We start from the raw sequence: 19,505 nt of genomic DNA, 5'->3' as shown, positions 1-19,505 counted from the left end.
TAGTAAATTTTGTTTATAATTTAAAGAGTTTAATTAAGATATTGTGATTTTTTTTGTTATTAATTATTAATTATAAATTATTTATGTTCAGTGTTTATAGTTTTGGATTAATTTTTTGTATGAATGTAATTTTTTTTCTTTTTATAATTATTTTAAAATTAATTTGTTAGTATTTTAGGATTATGTTATAAATTTGTGTGTTTGTAATTATTTTAAAATTAATTTATTAGTAATTTAGGATTAAGTTATAAATTGTTGTGTTTAGTTTAGTATTTAGTGAGTTTAACATATAAGTTTATAAAAAAATTAAAAATCATTTCATTTTGAAAATGAATTTGAACAAATGATGTTTAAGCTCATTTAATTTTTTTAAGTTATTGTTAAATATTGGTATGTTAATAGTTGCTGTTAACTTATTTATTTATTTTTATATTAATTTGGGTATCAATTTATCCAAGTTTAATCATAACTGACTCTTTTCATAAATTTATATACTTCAAAATTTTTTTATAAAAAAATGATTGTAGAAATATTGAAGAATATAAATCAATTATTAACGTACCAATACTTAACAGCAACTTAAAAAAATTAAAAAAATTGATAATAATACATTAATAGTATCAATTAAAAGCGTTTCCCAAAACTCATAATTAAGATTCTTATTTTGAGCAATGAGAGTAGAGTTTTGCGTGTGTAAAAAAATAAGGGATATGGATATTTTTATCTACAATAACAAATAGGATATGAATCTTCGAATTCCATTTAATGCACTTTTAGGGTTGACCATAAGTATGAATTAAGATATTGACAAATGTTTTTATTAAAATTATTTAAAATCTTAATTAAAAAATTTAACACCCACAAATATCAAGGTTCAAAGTTAAATGCATGTACATGAATTTATTTTATACATGAACATATTGTTGGCATAAGTAATTAAGTAGCAGTGGGCCCCACCATTTGCGCCTCTGAGTTAGGCACAACTAGTCGCCACTGTCAGATAGGTTCAACCTGTATTTCGTATCTATACCTGGGTTATATATTGATCTCGGAAAAAAATTAATAATATTTTATTAAACAAGAAAAAAATAAAATATTTTAATATAAAAAATTGGCTCGCGCCTTTTAGATAGGCACGATTAAAGAAAACGTATAATTTCGATAATTAATCTAGCTGACAATATTTAATTTTTTTTAAAATATATCTGGGTAAAAACCCCTAAATGTTTCATTTCACCAAAAACATGATAAATATTTCAATTTGAATTTTTAATAAATATTAAAATAATTAAATAAATAACATTGAGACTACAATTTGTCGTTTAAAATATAGACGGCCCTAAAGTCTTACATCATTTATTCAACTATATATCCCTCCAAAGTTTTCCTCCCTTTTGGTTGTCTTCCTCGAATTTTCTTCGCGTAAGAAAATAATATAAAATTAGTAGCATTAAAACTCATGAAGAATTTCTTACTCTTTCGATAGAAGCTTCCAGTACTTTTCACGATTTTATTTTGTGTTAAAATTCAACGTGTTTACATAGTAGAAACTTCTCATGGATGCCTAGCATTTTCAACCATCAATGTCTTATATGCTGTAAGGCATATGTTTGAGTCCAACTATGCGTAACGTATATAATTCGTTTTTTAAACTGTAATTATTACTTATATCATGGACATATGACAATCATTTGAAACAAATTTGTTGGACTGTAATTATTGCCCATACCATGAGTGTATAATAGTTCATATTTGAACATCAATTTATTTGAAGTAACATTTATTAAAAATTTGATTGGATCAAGTAATCAGACCCTTTTAATAAGGAATTTGGCTTCAAATCTATCTATACTATTAATAAGATCCATGATTAAGTAGATGTCACGAGTGATATTGGCACCAATTCGGTTAGAAAATTTTAAAAAATATGAGATTTTCTAATTAAAATAAATTATATTATTTGATAGTACTTTAACAATTTAAATTAAAAAAACAATAATAATATGCATATTGTGAGATTTGAACCCATGCAAATTACATTGTAAAATTTTAAAATTTACCGCTCACTAAAGCTTCATTTTGATCTTTTTTATACATTTTAATTTTATTATACACACTTTATTACCCCCGTTAATTGCATATTTGTATATATACTATTATTTAAGTTTTTACTAAGTTGGTGTCACCCTCAACCGAGTCACCAACTCGGTCAGAAATTTATGAAAATGTCCTTCCATAATCTAAACTATTATTTTAAGTGTTATATTAAGTTTGTGGCACTCTCAACTGAGTCACCAGCTCAATCAATAAATTATAGAAATGTTCTTTCGTAATTAAAAAAAGTATTATTCGAGGTAATTTTAGTTTTTCATTTAAAAAATTTAAAAAGGCGTATGATGAGATTTGGACCCACACTAATTAAATTATTAAAATATTAAATTTACCACTTAATCAAAACTTCATTTTAATATATTTTATACATTTTATTATAATATGCAAAATTTATTATCTCCATTAGTTGTGTGTGTATATACTTACTATTTATTAAGCATTTTAATGAGTTGGTGTCACCATTAACCGAGTCTCAACTTAGCTAGGAAATTAAAAATATATATACTACAAAGTAAGTTATACGAACATGAGGGTTTTTTTTCTTCATATTTTTATAAATCAATAAAAAAATTTCATAATAAGATTTGAACTAACGACACCGTGTGTATAAAACTTTTTCATTTACCATTTAAACTAAGTCAATTTTAAGTTTTTATTCGAAACTTTTATATCTATATTGGCATAATGGCTTTTTTAGCCGTCCAATTTCACACACAAAAAAAATAACTCTTCATTTAATTTTTTTCGCTTTTTTTAGCCTTTAAACTTGTATTGTTTGTCAAATTACCACAAAATGAATGAAAAAGTTAAGAATTGTTAACTTTGATGATGTGGCATATATGTGGATTTCCATATGACAATTAATTGATTTTTTTAAAATTTTAAAAAATTATAAAAATTCTTTCTAAAAAATAAAAAAAAAATATTTAAAAGATTATCAAAGATATAATTTTTTTTAATATTTTAAAGTTTTTAAAAAATAACTAATTGCTAATGCGACAAGTCACGTGTGTGTCATGTCAGCAAAGTTAACAAAAATTAACTTCCTCATCCATTTTGGGGTGATTTGACAAACAATGCAAGTTCAATGGCAAAAAGAGGCAAAAATTTAAATGAAAGGCTAAAATGACTTTTTTTGTTTGTAAAGTTTGAGGGCCAAATAAATCATTATACCATGTACATTTGTGTTCTAAATTTTTATATATTTGTATCTATACTATTTATTAAGCCTTTTATTGAGTTAGTTTCACCCATCATTCAGGTTCCAACTCAATTAGAGAATTACTAAAAAATATTTTTATTTGCAAAGTAAGTTATATGATTATGCGGGTGCTTTCGTTTTTTTTATATTTTTATAAAATTAATAAAAAAATTTCGATAATGAGATTTGGACAAGGGAATCGATGCATATAAACTTTTTTATTTATCATTTAAACTAAAACAATTTTTAGTTTTCATTTGAAACTTTTATAAGAATATCTACGTTCTAAATTTTTATATATTCATATAAATATTGTTGATTGAGTTAGTGTCACAAGTCAACCAGGCACCAACTCGATTAAGAAATTAAAAAAAAATGACATTTCATATTTAAAGTAAATTATATTATTCAAGAGTATTTTAAACATACATTTGTGTTTTAAATAATTTCAAACGCGTATGTGATAGAGTTTCTAGTTATATTTAAGTTCGTAATAAGTTGCTATCACGAATTTATCATACATCAATTTGGTTAGGAAGATTATAGAAATATCCTTCCACAATTAAAATAAATTATATTATTTGAAGGCACTTAAATCTTTTTATTTAACAAAAACCAGTAAATATTAAAAAATGAATACGATGAGATTTGAACCTACACCAATTGAATTAATAATATTTAATATTTACCAGTCGACTAAAATTTTAAAATTTTAAAATTTTTATACATTTTAAATTTAATATGCACAATTTATTAATTTCATATTTATATTTTAAATTCGTGATTTATATAATAAGATTTATAGGGTATTTGAATTCGGATACCTTTAATTTATCTTTCACATCTATATATTATCATAGGTTTTATAAATAATAACTGAATTCTTTCAAAAGTATCATGATTTAAAATTTAGAATGATTTCGTTGTTATTTTAACCTTGTATTGAGAATTAACGTCTAAATTTTTAACCCTCCAACTTTATAAAAAAATTTATTTTAGCTTTTTAATTATTTATTTTCATTTTTTTTAACTTTGTATTGTTTATCAAATCACCTAAAAATGAATAGAAAGGTTAACGTGTTAACTTTGTTACCGGACATACACGTGGATTGCCATGTTAGTGTCGAGTTGACTTCTGCCATCAACTCAATCACACACTTAAATAATAGTATATATATAAATAATGTACGCGAAACAATTTGTGTAATAAAATTGAAAAATATAAAAATATTATATTATAACTTCAGTTGAAGTGTTAAAGAAAATATTTTTTAAATGTTGATAGCATGGTTCAAATCTCGACATTTGTAATTTTTTTAAATAAGAAAAAGGAGAAAAATACCCTCATAATAGTATAATTTAATTAAAGTATGTAAAATCATTTTAATAATTTTATTAATCGAGTCGGTGTTGAGTTGACTGTGACATCATCTTAATCACACTTAAATAATAATAAGTATAGATATACAAATAATGTGAATGGACAATTTATGTAATAAATTTGAAACGTATAAAAATATTAAATAAAAAAATTTGTAAACATAGGTTGAAGTGATAAAAAAAAATATTTAAAAGATGTTGATGGCATGAGTTCAAATCTCTAGATGTCTAGTTTTTGATGTTGATGTAATAATATTTGATGTCTTGATTTGTATGGAGTGGTAGTTAAAGTTATTGTCACTGTACACTCAAAGGTCATTAAATTTATTAGTAACTTTATATTTTAGTCACTTAATTTTAAAAAGTTACAAAATGATCACTAAACTATTTAAAAAAATTCATTCAAGTCATTGAACTATTTGAAAATTTTTATTTAAGTCACGGGGTTGTTAAGTTTTTTTTTTTTTTTTGTAAAAGTTTAGGTAGTGAGCTCCAAGGATCATTCGACGACTAGTACCCATCGACGAGTAAAAGAACAAATTTTATATCCAAATCAATTTGATAGTTATAGTTGGAGATCGAAGAAGAAAGCTGTTGGATTTTGGTTCGCTGATTCGTGACGCTCAAAGTTGTTTCATGAAAAAAAATAAAGTGTAAAAGAGAAAAGAAAGAAAATCTTTCGATTGGAGCAAGCGGTATGAACAAAAAAATGTCATACAACAACGATTTTAACAATCCAGTGACTTAAATGACAACATTTGAATAATTCAATAATCATTTTATAACTTTTTGAAGTTGAGTGATCAAAATATAAACTTACTGATACTTTAGTAACCTTGATGGTAATTTTTCCTTAAAATATTTGTCTTCGAACTTTTGATAACCTGATTATCATCAAATGGATTATTTTGGAGGCAGGGAGCTATTTTCTGCCTTAGACGACATGGTTTGGGCCTTGGGGCATTCGGCAAGGGTACACCTTGAGTCTCATTTTGCCCGAAACATAGCTTCAACTTGGGCCACATTTACGTCTAGTTTCCCAACATGTTCAAATAAAGGGTTCGTTCGTATACTAGATTAACGTCTCAAAATTCTACACATACATATATTCCATCTCCAGTCCCACATATAAATGCTGTTGTTCGAAGGGCGAGACCCGAGACCCTTTGTCTTGTTCTTCCATGTAATAATGTCGAAGACGTTAATAAACAAACTCAGTGCCTGAGCCTTGTCACCTTATGCATTCTGGCCGTTTCTTGGCCGAACAGAAAAATAAGTAAAACCAACCCAAAACTTTCCTTTATTTTTCCTCTTTGTTCTGTTTTTGGTTTCTACAGTAAAGAAATGGTTTCCACTGATACCATTGATTATCACTCATTGTTTGATCTTCCTTCCTTTCCTCTCAACGGTTCTTCATTAGATTATAACAATCTTCAAGCTTTATTGAACAATAAACAAACCCCAGAAGAAAACCCAGTTGTTGATCATCAACCCACTTGCCAAAACCAATTACTTGGAACCCAGTTCCAGTCTTGTTTGTCATTTGGTCCGAATTTAGAACAGGGGTATGAAGAAAGTTGCAACAACTTGAATGGCTTTGAACTTAAAAATGAAGAATGTCAAGTGGTAACAAAGTACTTGCGAAGAAACTTTTCATTTCAACCTTGTTTCGATCCTCTCATGGCGTCAGAGAATTTTCAAGGCCAAGCTTTGAGCATGCCCCAAAACACCTGCAATGGAGATTTAGAGGTTTGTTACTTTGTTTTGTCCCCCTGTTTCTTGCTCTGTTTTTTTTCCTAATGGGGATCAATTCTTGTTTTGTTCCTTTGGCTTTAGAATATGAACCAAAAGTCATATGAGGAAGCACAAACACCCTTTAAAGTAGGACGTTACAACCCAGAAGAGAGACAAGAAAGGATTTCCAAGTACAGAGCAAAGCGCAATCAAAGGAACTTCAACAAAACAATTAAGGTTTTGATTTATTTAGAGACCACATTAATTGGATCCATTGTGTTTTAAAAAACATTCTAAACATGGTTTGGTTTTATGTTTGATGTTAAAGTATGCATGCCGCAAAACACTAGCCGACAGCCGTCCTCGTATACGTGGCAGATTCGCACGCAACGATGAAGCTATTGAGATTCCCAAAGCTGCATGTTCAACCAGAGATGAAGAGGAAGATGATTTATGGGTACTTTTAATACACCATTAAAACGATTTTTACTTAATATATTTTGGATACTAAAAGTGCATGTAAAATGTAAATATCTCTTTTTTTTATTGCTTCATTTTGCAGGTATTGCATGAGGTTGAAGATGATGAAACACTAGCAAGAGGAGATTTTATGAACAGTTTCTGTCAAAATCAATTTCAATACCACCATGGCTACTTCTGATAGTGTGGGAAAAAACCTTAGTGTAGTTTTTTTAGCCATCTAGTATCTTTAGGAAAATCGCCATGGCTGCCTTTTTAGAGTAAGAAATAATTGTAATTTCTAATTAGTGTGAATAACTGCAGCCATTATATTGAGTTTGAAATACTTTTACATATCATCAAAAGCATTTTCATCCCCAATGCCCGAAATTAATATCTTAAAAACTTAATAATTCATGTTTAATATTATTATATGATAACATATTTTATGTGAAGTGCCCATAACCAATAACACTTTGAAAGGTTTGAATAATATATGTGTATATTTAATGATCATGTCAAGCATCTTCACTTGTTGGATTGGATCCATTACTTTAAAAAATTTGGAAGATAAAAAAAAAGGGGTCAAACATATGTTGGTGGTTGAAAATCTGTTTAATTAATGAACTTGCTCAAGTAAATTGTGTTAGAATTTAAAACCAGAATATTGAACATGTTGATCAAAAGTCTCAAATTCCATGTGTTCCTCTGGTTTAAAGGTGCATTTTTTTAAGGCTTATTATGGAACATTTTATAACAACTTGAAGAGAACTTGATTAATCTTTACCAATTCCTATCAAAATCAATACAGAAACTGTTCTGCAACTTGCAAACTTTACTTGTTTTTTCTCTTTTTTAATATAAAAAGAATTACCAGTGATCGGTTACCAAAAAAGGGTAATCTTCATTGGAAAATGTCACTTGCCAGTAGGTTTTTTTAGGAGGGTTTATGCTACATTTTTTGTCTACAGGTTTGGTTAAAGAGAAATGGTATCTTCCTTTTTCTATGTATATTTATGCCCTTCAATGTTCATCACAGAATGTTGAATTGTTCACACAAACAAAAAGGGTTGTTTACCAACATAAAAATTCCCTTATATAAATCCATAACAGTATAGGATAGAAGAAGAAATTCCAGACGTGAAACTTCGAATTTTAAATCCATTGGATGTTATATCTTTGAGGTGCTAACATGAATGAAGATTCGAGCACATCACAAAATAAGTAAAAGTATCATGATGGTCCTTATATTATGAGTTGGATTTTGTTTTTGTCTCCTTTTATTAAAAAACTGTAGACCAAAAAGTAAACTGATATTTTTGTTAAAAATATCATTCATTTTTATGGTTAAAAAATAGTCTCTATATGTCAATATGAGGTACATGTGGCATGCCGCGTGTAACTATTTAATTATTCCGTTAATTACTCCAATTTTTAATAATAAAAATAGTTAAAATTTTTAACAGAAATGATCAATTTATTTTTTAATCCAACGAACATAAACTAATTTACCCATTTTTTAGTAAAGAAAGTGAAATACTAATGGCTAAAACAGGAAAGGAAACAAAGTAATTAAGGGTCTGTTTGATTGGCTGTAAAATGTTTTCCGTAAAATGATTTCTGGAAAATGTTTTACTTTTCTGTAAAATGACTTACTGGAAAATATTTTCTGGTGTTTGATTGAATCTGTGTAAAATATTTTCTGCTGTTTGACAGATTTCCTGAAAATATTTTCCGGAAAAGTTGTTTTTTACATATATTAATATATATTAATAAATTTTTATATTTTAAATTGTTTTTACATATATTGCAATGATTTATTTATAATAATACTCAATAATAAGCTACAATATTGATCGTTATAAATTGAAAAAATATTATCCACAATGAGTACTAGTAAGAATATTGAATAATTATAAATTGCTTCGAAACCATAATGAGTACTAGAAATAATATTATCCAAATACATAATTAGTAGTACATCACATAGTAACAACATTGTCGAAGTGCATAATATTACACCACATAAAAGTATCAATATCTTCAACGTTGAGAAAATTTTTGAAGCCAAATTTTTCTATGCTTCTTACTTTTAACTAAAAACATTTTGGCCTCTGATTCATGACTCCCTAGATAATCACACACAGAACACAAGAAGTCATCATCAAATCCTTCTTCCTCCATCGACATCACTTGTTCGTAAAGCTGTGCTGTATTGTCGGCAGTAAATTGTTTCAAAGCATTAGCAATTTCGCCAAGTTGCTCACCCACAAATTTAATTTGTTCATCAACGAGACTTTCTTGACCACTTTTTCTTTTACGTCTGGATGTGCCAGATGAAGATACATTTGTTCTTATCTCTTCAGCCTCTTCATTGTCGTAGTCTACAGGCATTAAATCTTCATTACCATCATCCAAATCTATGTCAGCAAATGTTCTGGCAAAACTCCCTATTGCCATATCTTTGCCAACAACTACAGCCATTTCATCATAATGATCAATGCTTTTATTCAAAAAAGGTTCATACTTCTTGTGTGCCTGTTGGATATTATACACAATTAGAATAACAAGTAAAAAACAATTGAAATATACTTAACATATATATACATATATTACCATCACTGTTGCATCGTATGTCGCTCTATCACATGTGATCATTTTCATGTTATCATCCCATCCAAAACCACTTTCACCTCGAATTTTGCATATAATCTGCCACTGGTTTTTTACTGTCCTCAAATGATTTTCCACGTGCTTCGTATCACATTGGACTTGGAATCTAGAAGAAATGGCGTCGGCAACTCGATTAATAGAAACTGATTTGAAAGTATTAGAAGGCTTATTTCCTTTTCGAACCTCCTCTGCTAGAATTTCAAGGAAAACATGTTCCATCAGTTTTGTCCACCTGAATTGCTTGGAGGTCCCTTCTTTGTTGCCCTTACCCATTCTACATAAAATAATTGTTATTGTCAATAATTTCAATCTCCAACAAGCTTAAAACATAATAATCAATTCAATATCCAACAATGTTAAAACATAATCAATATCTAACCAATTCAAGACATATATCAAAATCCAACAATCTAAAATTTGACAATGTTATTATTCAACCAACATTTACAAAAAAAAAAAACAACATCAGTCTAAAACATACATAACATAGAAATAATAACCCTAAGCCCTAAATCTACCTAATATTTCTAGCCATGTAATCAGTCCACATAGTTTCTGCAATCTCATCTCTCTTAGCAGACCATTCTCTTGCTTCTTGTCTTTCTTCTCGCTCCGTGAGAGTTTGTATTATCGAATCAAACTCAGACTCCTCGTATAATCCTTGATTAAGTAAATCACTAGGATCAACTCCCATTATATGATTATGAATGATACAACAAGCCAAAACTATATCTACTTGAGTTTGAAATTTCCAAAATGGTTCAGCATCTAATACACGAAACCGTTTCTTCAAAATCCCAAAAACACGTTCAACAGTGATCCGTAATGATGAATGTCGAAGATTAAAGAGTTCCTTTGCATTTTCAGGCCCTTCAGCATCAAACTCTTTTAAATGATATCGGACACCACGATATGGGGTAATACATCCAATTTGGATGCCATATCCAGCATCAGCAAGATAATATTTACCTACAATTTTACAATACGTAAATAATACTGATAAACCATGAGCTTACTGGAACTATTTGTGATAAATATTACCTTCTGGAATTCTTAATCCTCTTGGGCGTGAAAGTGCATCACTTAAGATACGAGAATCATGTGCACTACCTTCCCAACCAGCTAGAACATAGGCAAATTTCAAATCAAATGTAATGGCAGCCAATACATTTTGTGTCATCCCCCCTTTACGGCTACGAAATCTTCCTTGCATGCTAAGTGGAACGGATGCACGAATATGAGTTCCATCTAATGCTCCAATACAATCTTTAAAATAAGGATAAAACCTTGGATTGTTTCTAATTTCACTAGGAGTTGACTCATCAGGTAATCTAATAACTAGTCTATACAATTTCAAAATAGCTCTCAATACAACCCTAAAGTAATGGTGAACTGTCTGAATTGATCTATAATATCTAGATCCAATCACTCGAAACCTTACATTATGACCAATTATATGTAAAAATATAACTACTTGCTCCCTAATATCGACAGATTTAGACGATTGTAACAAATTATTCGTACTAAGAATATCACATAAATTAAAAAAGGCGATCGGTCTCATCCTTATTATATCAATGCAATGCTGGTCACCACTATATAAAATACTATTAATATAGTTTTCTCTTTCATAATCTCGATTCACACGAGGGCGAGAAGCAATTTCCTTCCTAGTTTCTAATTTTTTAATCCAAAGAGCCCCAAACGCTAAAACTGAAGCCACAACTCCGGCAATTGCCATTTGATTTTGATTACGATCCATCTACACAAAATAATGCCACACAAATATATGATCACTACTACAAAAGATGCAAGATTTTCATAAGATCACATAAAGTTACCATGACTAAAAAAGTGCATACATACATATCAAGCTAATTATAATTGCCCAATAATAAATTTTTTAAAGTAGCACTTAAATATTGATCATAGTTAATACAATACTTCAATTGGTGCAAGAGTTTGTTATATATTATTAAGTTACCAATACATACATATATTGATCATGTATTTATAAAGAGTTTTAAATATATTGATCATGTATTAAAGTTACCATGACTTAAAATATCTTTCATGTATTTGTTATATATTGATCATAGTTAATAATATGTTTTTATAAAGTTATCATGACTTAAAATATATTGATCATGATTTTATAAAGTTACCATGACTTAAAATATATTGCTCAAAAGCTATAAATGTTGATGCATCTTTTTTTAAAATATAAAAGAGTTTTAAATACTTCAATTGCTATCAAGTGTGTTTTCTTTTTTATTTCAATATAAACAAAAAAATTTGACAATGTTATAAAATTTTTTTATTTCTATTTTTTATAATTTTTTAAATTATAAATTGATTACTTTTTATAAAAAATAAATAATGTTTAAGTACACTGCTACAATTGATATATATACAGTTAAAATTTCGGACATAATTAACAAAAATATCAGTCTTATCATAAATATAACAGCTCATCACTGCCATTTCCCAACAAATTACAGAAAAAATGTAAATCAATAATAAACCATACCCAAACACATCCAACAACCATTTAATTCACTTGAACCGAATTATAACAACCACAAATGCATATTAGAAGGCTTCTCATAAATCAAGCACACCACAAACCTCTTATGAAAATATCGACCAAGGCCACCAACACGAGTACGAATGCTGAGGTAGAGGCTAGGACAGCAAGAACTATACAGCTGGAGGTTAAGCATACAAAGAAATTAGAACCGTTAGGAGCAATAAAAAATAGAAGCTAAGACAACATCAGTCTTGCCATCATCAATAAACATAATCAAAATCCAAATCAATAAACATACAAAAATTGGGTCATCTTCAACAGTTTATTTTAACACAATTACATCCAACTTGTATAAATTAAAGACAACATCACATGTTTTTATCTTTTCACTTCTATAATAATTAAATTTATATCGGTATTAATTAAAAACTCCAACATTTCATCCATAATTCCTGATATAATATTAACAATAATCATCCTCAACAGCTCTCATTACCATATTAACAATATTCTGTAGAATTATGAGCTAAAAACATGTGAACTTCGCTCGTGTGAATGGAAGTAAAAAGAAAAATACTTATTCATAATTTATGATTAGTTTCTTTAAAAAGAATTAACTTATTTTTAAAGGCAATTATTATATAAAATATCCAAAAGCCAAAAGCCGTAAGCAGTATCTACATATAATTCAAACTGATTTTAGTGTCAAAACATACTAACCCAATGGAGGAAAAATACATAAAAAATGAAACTCTAATATATAATTTATAAAGGTAGTTTTTCAAAAACAACCTTTATTCATTTATTTTTCTTTAATTCCCACCTTTATTTCATGTTTCTTTAACCCAAATTCGATGTGTTTAATTCAGTTGATTATGCAGAGGAGAAGAGTTCAAAGAAGCACCAAATTTACAGCAAGGGATTCCAGGCTATGTTAGATGGTTTAGATGAAGAAGACAGCATAGAAGAAGGTGGTCAAGCAACAGAGAAGAAAAGGCGTTTATCTATGCATCAAGTTAAGGCTTTAGAGAAGAATTTCGATGTGGGAAACAAGTTAGAACCAGAGAGAAAAGTGAAGTTAGCTGAAGAATTGGGGTTACAGCCAAGGCAAGTGGCTATTTGGTTCCAAAACCGACGTGCTCGTTGGAAGACCAAGATGTTGGAGAAAGATTATGCAATGCTTAAAGCTAATAGAGAGAAGGAACCTCTTTGGAAGTCTTTTTCCTAAATTGTTCATCCCCCTGCTATAGATTAGCGAACAGGCGAACCACGAGCCTGCACTTGATCTAAAGCAATGATCCGAGCTATCCCATAGATCTGGAGTGAAAAGAAAGAGTAGAGAGAAAGAAAACCGAAGCTATCTCCTATAACAACGAAAGTTGGAGTAGCAGGATTCGCATATATACCAGTGTATGTGAGAGCAAGATTGGATTCTTTCTTTATTGAATTATTCACACCTATACAATGATTTGGGTGATTTGGGTGATCCACGACTGCAGACAGGATCAAGTCAGAGACCTATTCCATATGAGCTAGGTAGCCAATGAAATGAGCTACCCATTGAGAGAGCTTAAACCGATGTCCCTTGCTAGCCTGTAGCTAAGAGTAGCTTCTTTACCGCACCTCCAAAAGCGGGTATAACCTTACTAAAAGCTAGGGCTTCAGCCGCTAGCAGCAACTTTTGTCCCGAAATACAATCTCAATTCCAATCTTTCTTTCGAAGCTCACCTTCCGGACACCAGTAAGGAAAGGTCAGTTCAGCGCGTAAAGCAAACCGAACCGAAAGAAGAAGGAAAGGAGTGTATAATCATGTCGTGTAGGAGCACAAAGCAAACAAGAACAGGTCAAAACCAACAATGTAGCACAAACAATCCAACAAAAACAACCAATAACAGTTTAACTACACATGCAGTTCAAAAAACCAAATAAAACCATTTTCGACATTGAAACAGAAAATTTCCCACAGAAACAGAAAATACAAACCCAGCATGTCTTACCTGAAATTTCCCACAGATCTGACGGAAATGGTGGTCGGAGAGAACGTATTATGGGGGAAAATCAGTCGACAGATCTTGTGGGGGTTTGGAAAGGGAAGGAAATGAAGGAATGAAGGTTTTAGAAGGCTGGAGAGAAAATGGAAAATGTCTTACCGAAATGAAGGGTGTAAGACATTTTCCCCAATTTTGTAATAGGTTTTCCCGTGTCTTGGAATTGGTTTTACAAAAGGAAAATATTTTCCTGCTATCAAACACTGGAAAATGTCTAAAACCAATTCCGGAATTGGTTTTCCCCTATCAAACACAGCCTAAGAAGGAAAAAGAAAGGCAAATATATTTTCCTGAATAGAAAAAAAGCCAGAACCTAAAAATATCTTCCAATGAAAGAACAGTCAAAGCAATTTCCAAGTCCAAGGGATTAGTTTATATTATCACATGCTTTTAACTCTATTTAGTGTAGTCAAATCCAGGGTCTATAATGATTTAGCCTGTGGAAAAGCCTTTGATGATTGAAATTCAAGGCTGTAAATGATATTTATAGTTCAAGAACTTTAACCTAATGCTTATAGTTATATCTGGAATTTATACCTCTGCATTTTATATTTTGAAAAATGGGAATTCAAAGAGAATTAGACTGGTTGGCAATGGCAGCTTGCAGCTCCTTGTATCAGAAGCTAGAAATTAAACTATAATCTTCTTATTTTTAAAGTCATCAAAAGGGCAATGGCTTCTTGTTTCTTAGAACTTCAATGAAGGTTCTTCCATAGCGCTGCTAATTCGATAAAAATAAGGGTAAATTACACTAGTAATCATCCAATTATCAGTAAATTTCTTTTTTGGTCCGGTGGCAATTTTTAAAATTGGCATAATAGTAATTTTAACCCTCAACATTTATATACTGTGTCAATTTAGCTTCGATTCTAAAAATATCTAACCTTCAATATTTACACATGGTGTAATTAGGTATTCTTTTATAGTTTTGCTTTCTTTGTGAAAGAAGTACTTGAAAAAGGTAAAGAATACAGAGAAGAAATGAATCTAAAAATAGATGAGAAACTAATTCTTTGAAATATTGTCAAAATGAAATTTTACATGATTTTTCATTTTCTGCTGAGCTACATATATACTTATACTAATACATTGTATGTTAACCGCCGTTAACAGAAAGGCTAACAACCAAAACAAACTAACTCTTTGTGATCCTTTCACCTAAAAAATTAAAAAGATAAATTTATTAATTAAATTTGATTGAAAATGTACAAAAAATATGAAACACCCCAAAATCTAATATAATAATTTTCATCTTTTCTCATTTTTTTAAAATTAACTTACCAAGAAAAGCAAAATTGCAAAAAAAAAATACAACATTTTACCATGTGTAAATGTTTAGGGTTAATTTTTAAAAAAAATCAAGATTAAATTGATATTATTTATAAATGTTGAGGATTAATGTTGCTATCATACCGATTTTAAAAGTTACCATCATTAGCCTGTCGGTGATCAAAGAAGACCAAATTGATAATTAGATGACTATTTTATAACTTTTCATAGTTGGGTGAGAAAAAAATTACTAATAGATTGACTGACCATTTTATAACTTTCTATAATTAGGTGATAAAAAAGAGATTTATTAATAGTTTAGTAATTCCTAGTGTAATTTACCCTTAAAAATAAAGCTGAAGATCTCTACTTTCCTGTAAAAGTACATTGAGTTATTACTGACTTTTAATACCCTTGAAGATCTTTAGTTTCACCTGCTCAACTAGAGAACGACAAGCATTTAGGATTTATGATCAAACATTTTCTTGCAGGAATGAATGAGAGACCAGATAGACCACCCACATTAATGGGGGGAGAAAAACACCAAAAAAAAAATCATAATAATATATATTTTTTATATAGGGAGAGAGGCACTGAAAAGGAGAAGATTCCATGCACACTTTGACCAACTCAATATTGGAAAAAAAGATTCTTAAAAGCCACTTCTTCAATATCATATCATTGCATTGCAGGCTATAGTTATTTAGATGATTGGTTTGTAGACTTATTAGAAACTTTACACACACAAAAAGAACTTCTTTCTTTTGGGATGCTGTGAATAGAATCAAACGGCCTTAAATATGCAGAAAAGGGCTTTTGTTGGCTACATATATACTTATTTGCCACAACTATTAAATATATTAGCATATCATAAGTATGCACATGAATGGGATATGATTGGTTGAATGGACCAACCCTTTTCATTTTACTTTACAAGATCTCATGCCTGTGATAATGAAAGTAACTTTGGGTAAACAACATAAATATGCAGAAAAATAAAATAAGGGTAAACTACCTTACTAGTCAACCTAATTATTTAATTATGAAAAATTACATAATTGACATCCAATTATTCGATTTTTCTTTTTCGATCATTAGCCAAAGGAAAATGAGTTGGTAGGTTTTAAAATATTGGCATAATAGTAACTTTATCCCTCAACATTTATGCATTGTCTAATTTGATCCTTTTTCCGGTTTTGTTTTTCTTTGAAATAATTTTTAGAATCAATACTAAATTGACACAATGTATAAATGTTGAGGATTAAATTTGTTATTATATCAATTTTAAAAGTTATCACATTAGAAATAGTCTTTCAACTACAAGTGACCAAAAAAGACAGAATTGAATAGTTGAGTGACTAAAACAAAAAACTTACCGATAGTTGAGACTACCAGTGTAGTTTATATAAAAAAGTAAAGATATTAAAGGCTTAAACCAAAACTACCTGCCATTGTTGCTGTAATTAGTATGGAACTCAAACAATGGCATCTTTGGGTGATTTCTCCCCACTTTACTGCCTATTAAAGTGTTTAAACAGTACTGTTACAGTCTCTTGATGTCTCCCCTACAAATGGAAGATGTTGGCTCTTGGGTGATGGTGTTTTTAATCATTTGTTTTATAATATTACTTCCCTTTTTTACCTTGACTGAAGTGATGTTTATTTCCTGTTTTTTCTTTGCTATATAGAATCAGAACCCTACTTTACCACTTTGCTTTTGTCTTGTGTATTCCTTTTGTTGGGTGATGTGTTATAATGCTACCTAGTCCTGGTTGCTTAATAAACTCAATAATTTTTCAAGAAAATGAAGAGGGAAATTTCTCAGATTTGCCTTTTTCATGACTTGATGATGAAGAAAGTTTTTTCTAATGAAAATATACTCATATTAAACGTATACTCGTACACAAGATTCGCTTTCGCTTTGGTTTGCTTTTCTATGACTAAAACAGCAAATAGAAGGTAAGGAGAGAGATTCATGCTACAAGGGGAATGTCGCTAAAAAAGTAGTCAAATGCTAGAGAGACCCTAGCTAGGTACTGGTAATGGTTGGGAAGTGAAACTAATAGTATATTGCAGAGTGGAAGAATCCCATAAATTCTCTTTTATATATGTCAAAAGATTCAAAAGTGGTGTTGGTGAGGGTGGGGTCTCTTACCAACTTCCATTTTCATGTCTCACTACAAACCTTTCCTGCTATCAATTTGAGCTGTGAACCAAACACAACTGCTGATTTGCTTTGGGATGTAAAGTTTCTTTGTTAAAACTTGCTATTCGCCATTGTCTTGCATGTTATTCAATGCCAATACTGTATATCATTCACCACTAGGAAATATCACTGTCAACTATTTCAAACAAAAGTCCTTTCATTCTAAAACAAGAAGAGCCTTCTCCGTATACAGCAATACGACTACTTGTTACCAACTATAACTATCTTTGAAAGTCATCTCCTTTCTTTAGAATTGAAAGGGTTTATTTTTTGTGTACTCATTAAAGCCAATTTTCTATTTATATGTTACGGTTTCATGGTTTGATATACTAAGATTAAGTAGGTCTTCATACAGGTCAACACGTATAGGGTCAACACCTGTTTCTTAAATGGAGGTTTGCCTGCATAGTGATGCGAACCCATGCAAGCGAACTGCATATCAACGACCTATACATGCTGGCATGGTTATGGGTTAGTGTGGAAACTGTGCTGGTCTAAGTAGAGGTAAATACCATAACAGTTTTAATCACACATAAATATATGTAAAAAAGATCATTTTAACAATAAAAATGTCATAGTAGCAAAAAAAAATTTTTTTTTTGAAAGGCTTTGGTTATTAGACACATTTCAATATCATTAAATTAAAGGTGGGTTAAATTTGAAAGATTATTTGTATAAATTAAAATACAAATTATCATAAATAGGGTACATGAAATATATGATTTAATATTTAATTCCATACATAAACTTTAATTTTATGCAATGTGGTACATTAATATTAAATTTAATTTAATTTTTACAAATCATTAACACTATACTCGATATAGTATATCATTTTAGGTTTACTTTTTATTTACCTAACATGAAAATTATTGAATTTGTTTAATTTTAAATATTTATAAGTGAATCAAAATAAAAGTTAAATGTATAATTGAAATAAATTAAAGTTCACATATGATATTACACGATAAATCTAAGTTAATGTGTAAAATTGATATTTACCTCTATAATTAACATTGATTGTATCCAAAAGTATTATTTGATTAATATGATTTCTTTTTTCTTTTTCTTTTTCTTTTTTTGCAATGTTGAGTTAAACTGAGTCCCTTTTGTATTATATTTTATGTGATTAAAATATTATATTTGTACAAAAACATTACATGTTAATAACTTATTTAATATGGATATTAACACGTTGATATACTTATGTTGTGTTCTTGCTATTTTTATATTGCGTATAATTATTTTTTTATGTGCTCAATTACATTTCGTATGAATTTATCATAATGACATGTTAAATCTAAATAAATTTACTTAAATGTTGATATTATATTTTTATTTATTAATATTATTCTAAATATTGTTTAAAGTCTTAATCCAATTTCCTCAAGCATAGCAAAGGGTATATTTTAGTTTTGTATAAAAACAATCACACACTACACCAAAACTGGCTTTTAGCGGCATCTTTAGTGGTGTTTGAATAAAAAACGCCGCTAAAAAGAGAGCATTAGAGGCGTTTTACATAAAACGCCGCTAAAGATCGAGCATTAGCGACGCTTTCTTGAAAGTGCCGCTAGAAATGAGCATCAGCGGCGTTTTTCCAAAAAAATGCCACAAAAAACCTAAGCCTAACGACATTTGACCTTTCGGGGCTTTAGCGGCGTTTTTGAAAAGTGCCGCTAATGCTCGAGGATTTAGCGGCGTTTGTGAAAAAGCGCTGCAAAAACATTTTATCTGTCTATTTACTATTTAATTTGTTTATTTATATTAATTACAATTCAATTTATTTTTAATTGAATATTTGTTAAAAATAGATAATTTTGAAATAATGAGACTAGAAATAATTTCAAATAAAAAACATAGAAAAATATTTGTTAAAAATGGAAAAATTAA

General features: G+C 29.3%; 1 protein-coding gene and 1 long non-coding RNA gene across 2 annotated transcripts; one reads left to right on the top strand and one right to left on the bottom strand.

The window, feature by feature from the left end:
* The first annotated feature begins 5,845 nt into the window (after positions 1-5,845).
* LOC107947660 (uncharacterized) lies at positions 5,846-7,227 on the top strand. The gene is made up of 4 exons (XM_016882242.2): positions 5,846-6,442; positions 6,530-6,664; positions 6,756-6,884; positions 6,990-7,227. Exons 1-4 carry the CDS (start codon positions 6,038-6,040, stop codon positions 7,086-7,088), a joined length of 768 nt encoding a protein of 255 aa, XP_016737731.2. The 5' UTR covers positions 5,846-6,037; the 3' UTR covers positions 7,089-7,227.
* A 4,766-nt stretch (positions 7,228-11,993) lies between these two features.
* LOC121224331 (uncharacterized) lies at positions 11,994-14,158 on the bottom strand. The gene is made up of 2 exons (XR_005921950.1): positions 14,087-14,158; positions 11,994-12,267 (listed from the first exon to the last, which is right to left on the bottom strand). It is a non-coding gene; the product is annotated as an uncharacterized lncRNA (long non-coding RNA).
* Between the last annotated feature and the right edge of the window lie 5,347 nt (positions 14,159-19,505).

This window comes from Gossypium hirsutum, chromosome D12 (genome assembly GCF_007990345.1).
Source record: "Gossypium hirsutum isolate 1008001.06 chromosome D12, Gossypium_hirsutum_v2.1, whole genome shotgun sequence".
NCBI lineage: Eukaryota > Viridiplantae > Streptophyta > Magnoliopsida > Malvales > Malvaceae > Gossypium > Gossypium hirsutum.
Note: the sequence above shows the minus strand (reverse complement) of the source record. Positions and strands in the feature narration are given on the sequence as shown.

Excerpts from the sequence above, each read along its gene's own strand:
- LOC107947660 (XM_016882242.2), top strand. The coding sequence starts at position 6,038 with ATGGTTTCCACTGATACCATTGATTATCACTCATTGTTTGATCTTCCT. Across the intron at positions 6,443-6,529 it reads CCTGCAATGGAGATTTAGAG|AATATGAACCAAAAGTCATA; the intron begins GTTTGTTACTTT and ends CTTTGGCTTTAG. Across the intron at positions 6,665-6,755 it reads ACTTCAACAAAACAATTAAG|TATGCATGCCGCAAAACACT; the intron begins GTTTTGATTTAT and ends TTGATGTTAAAG.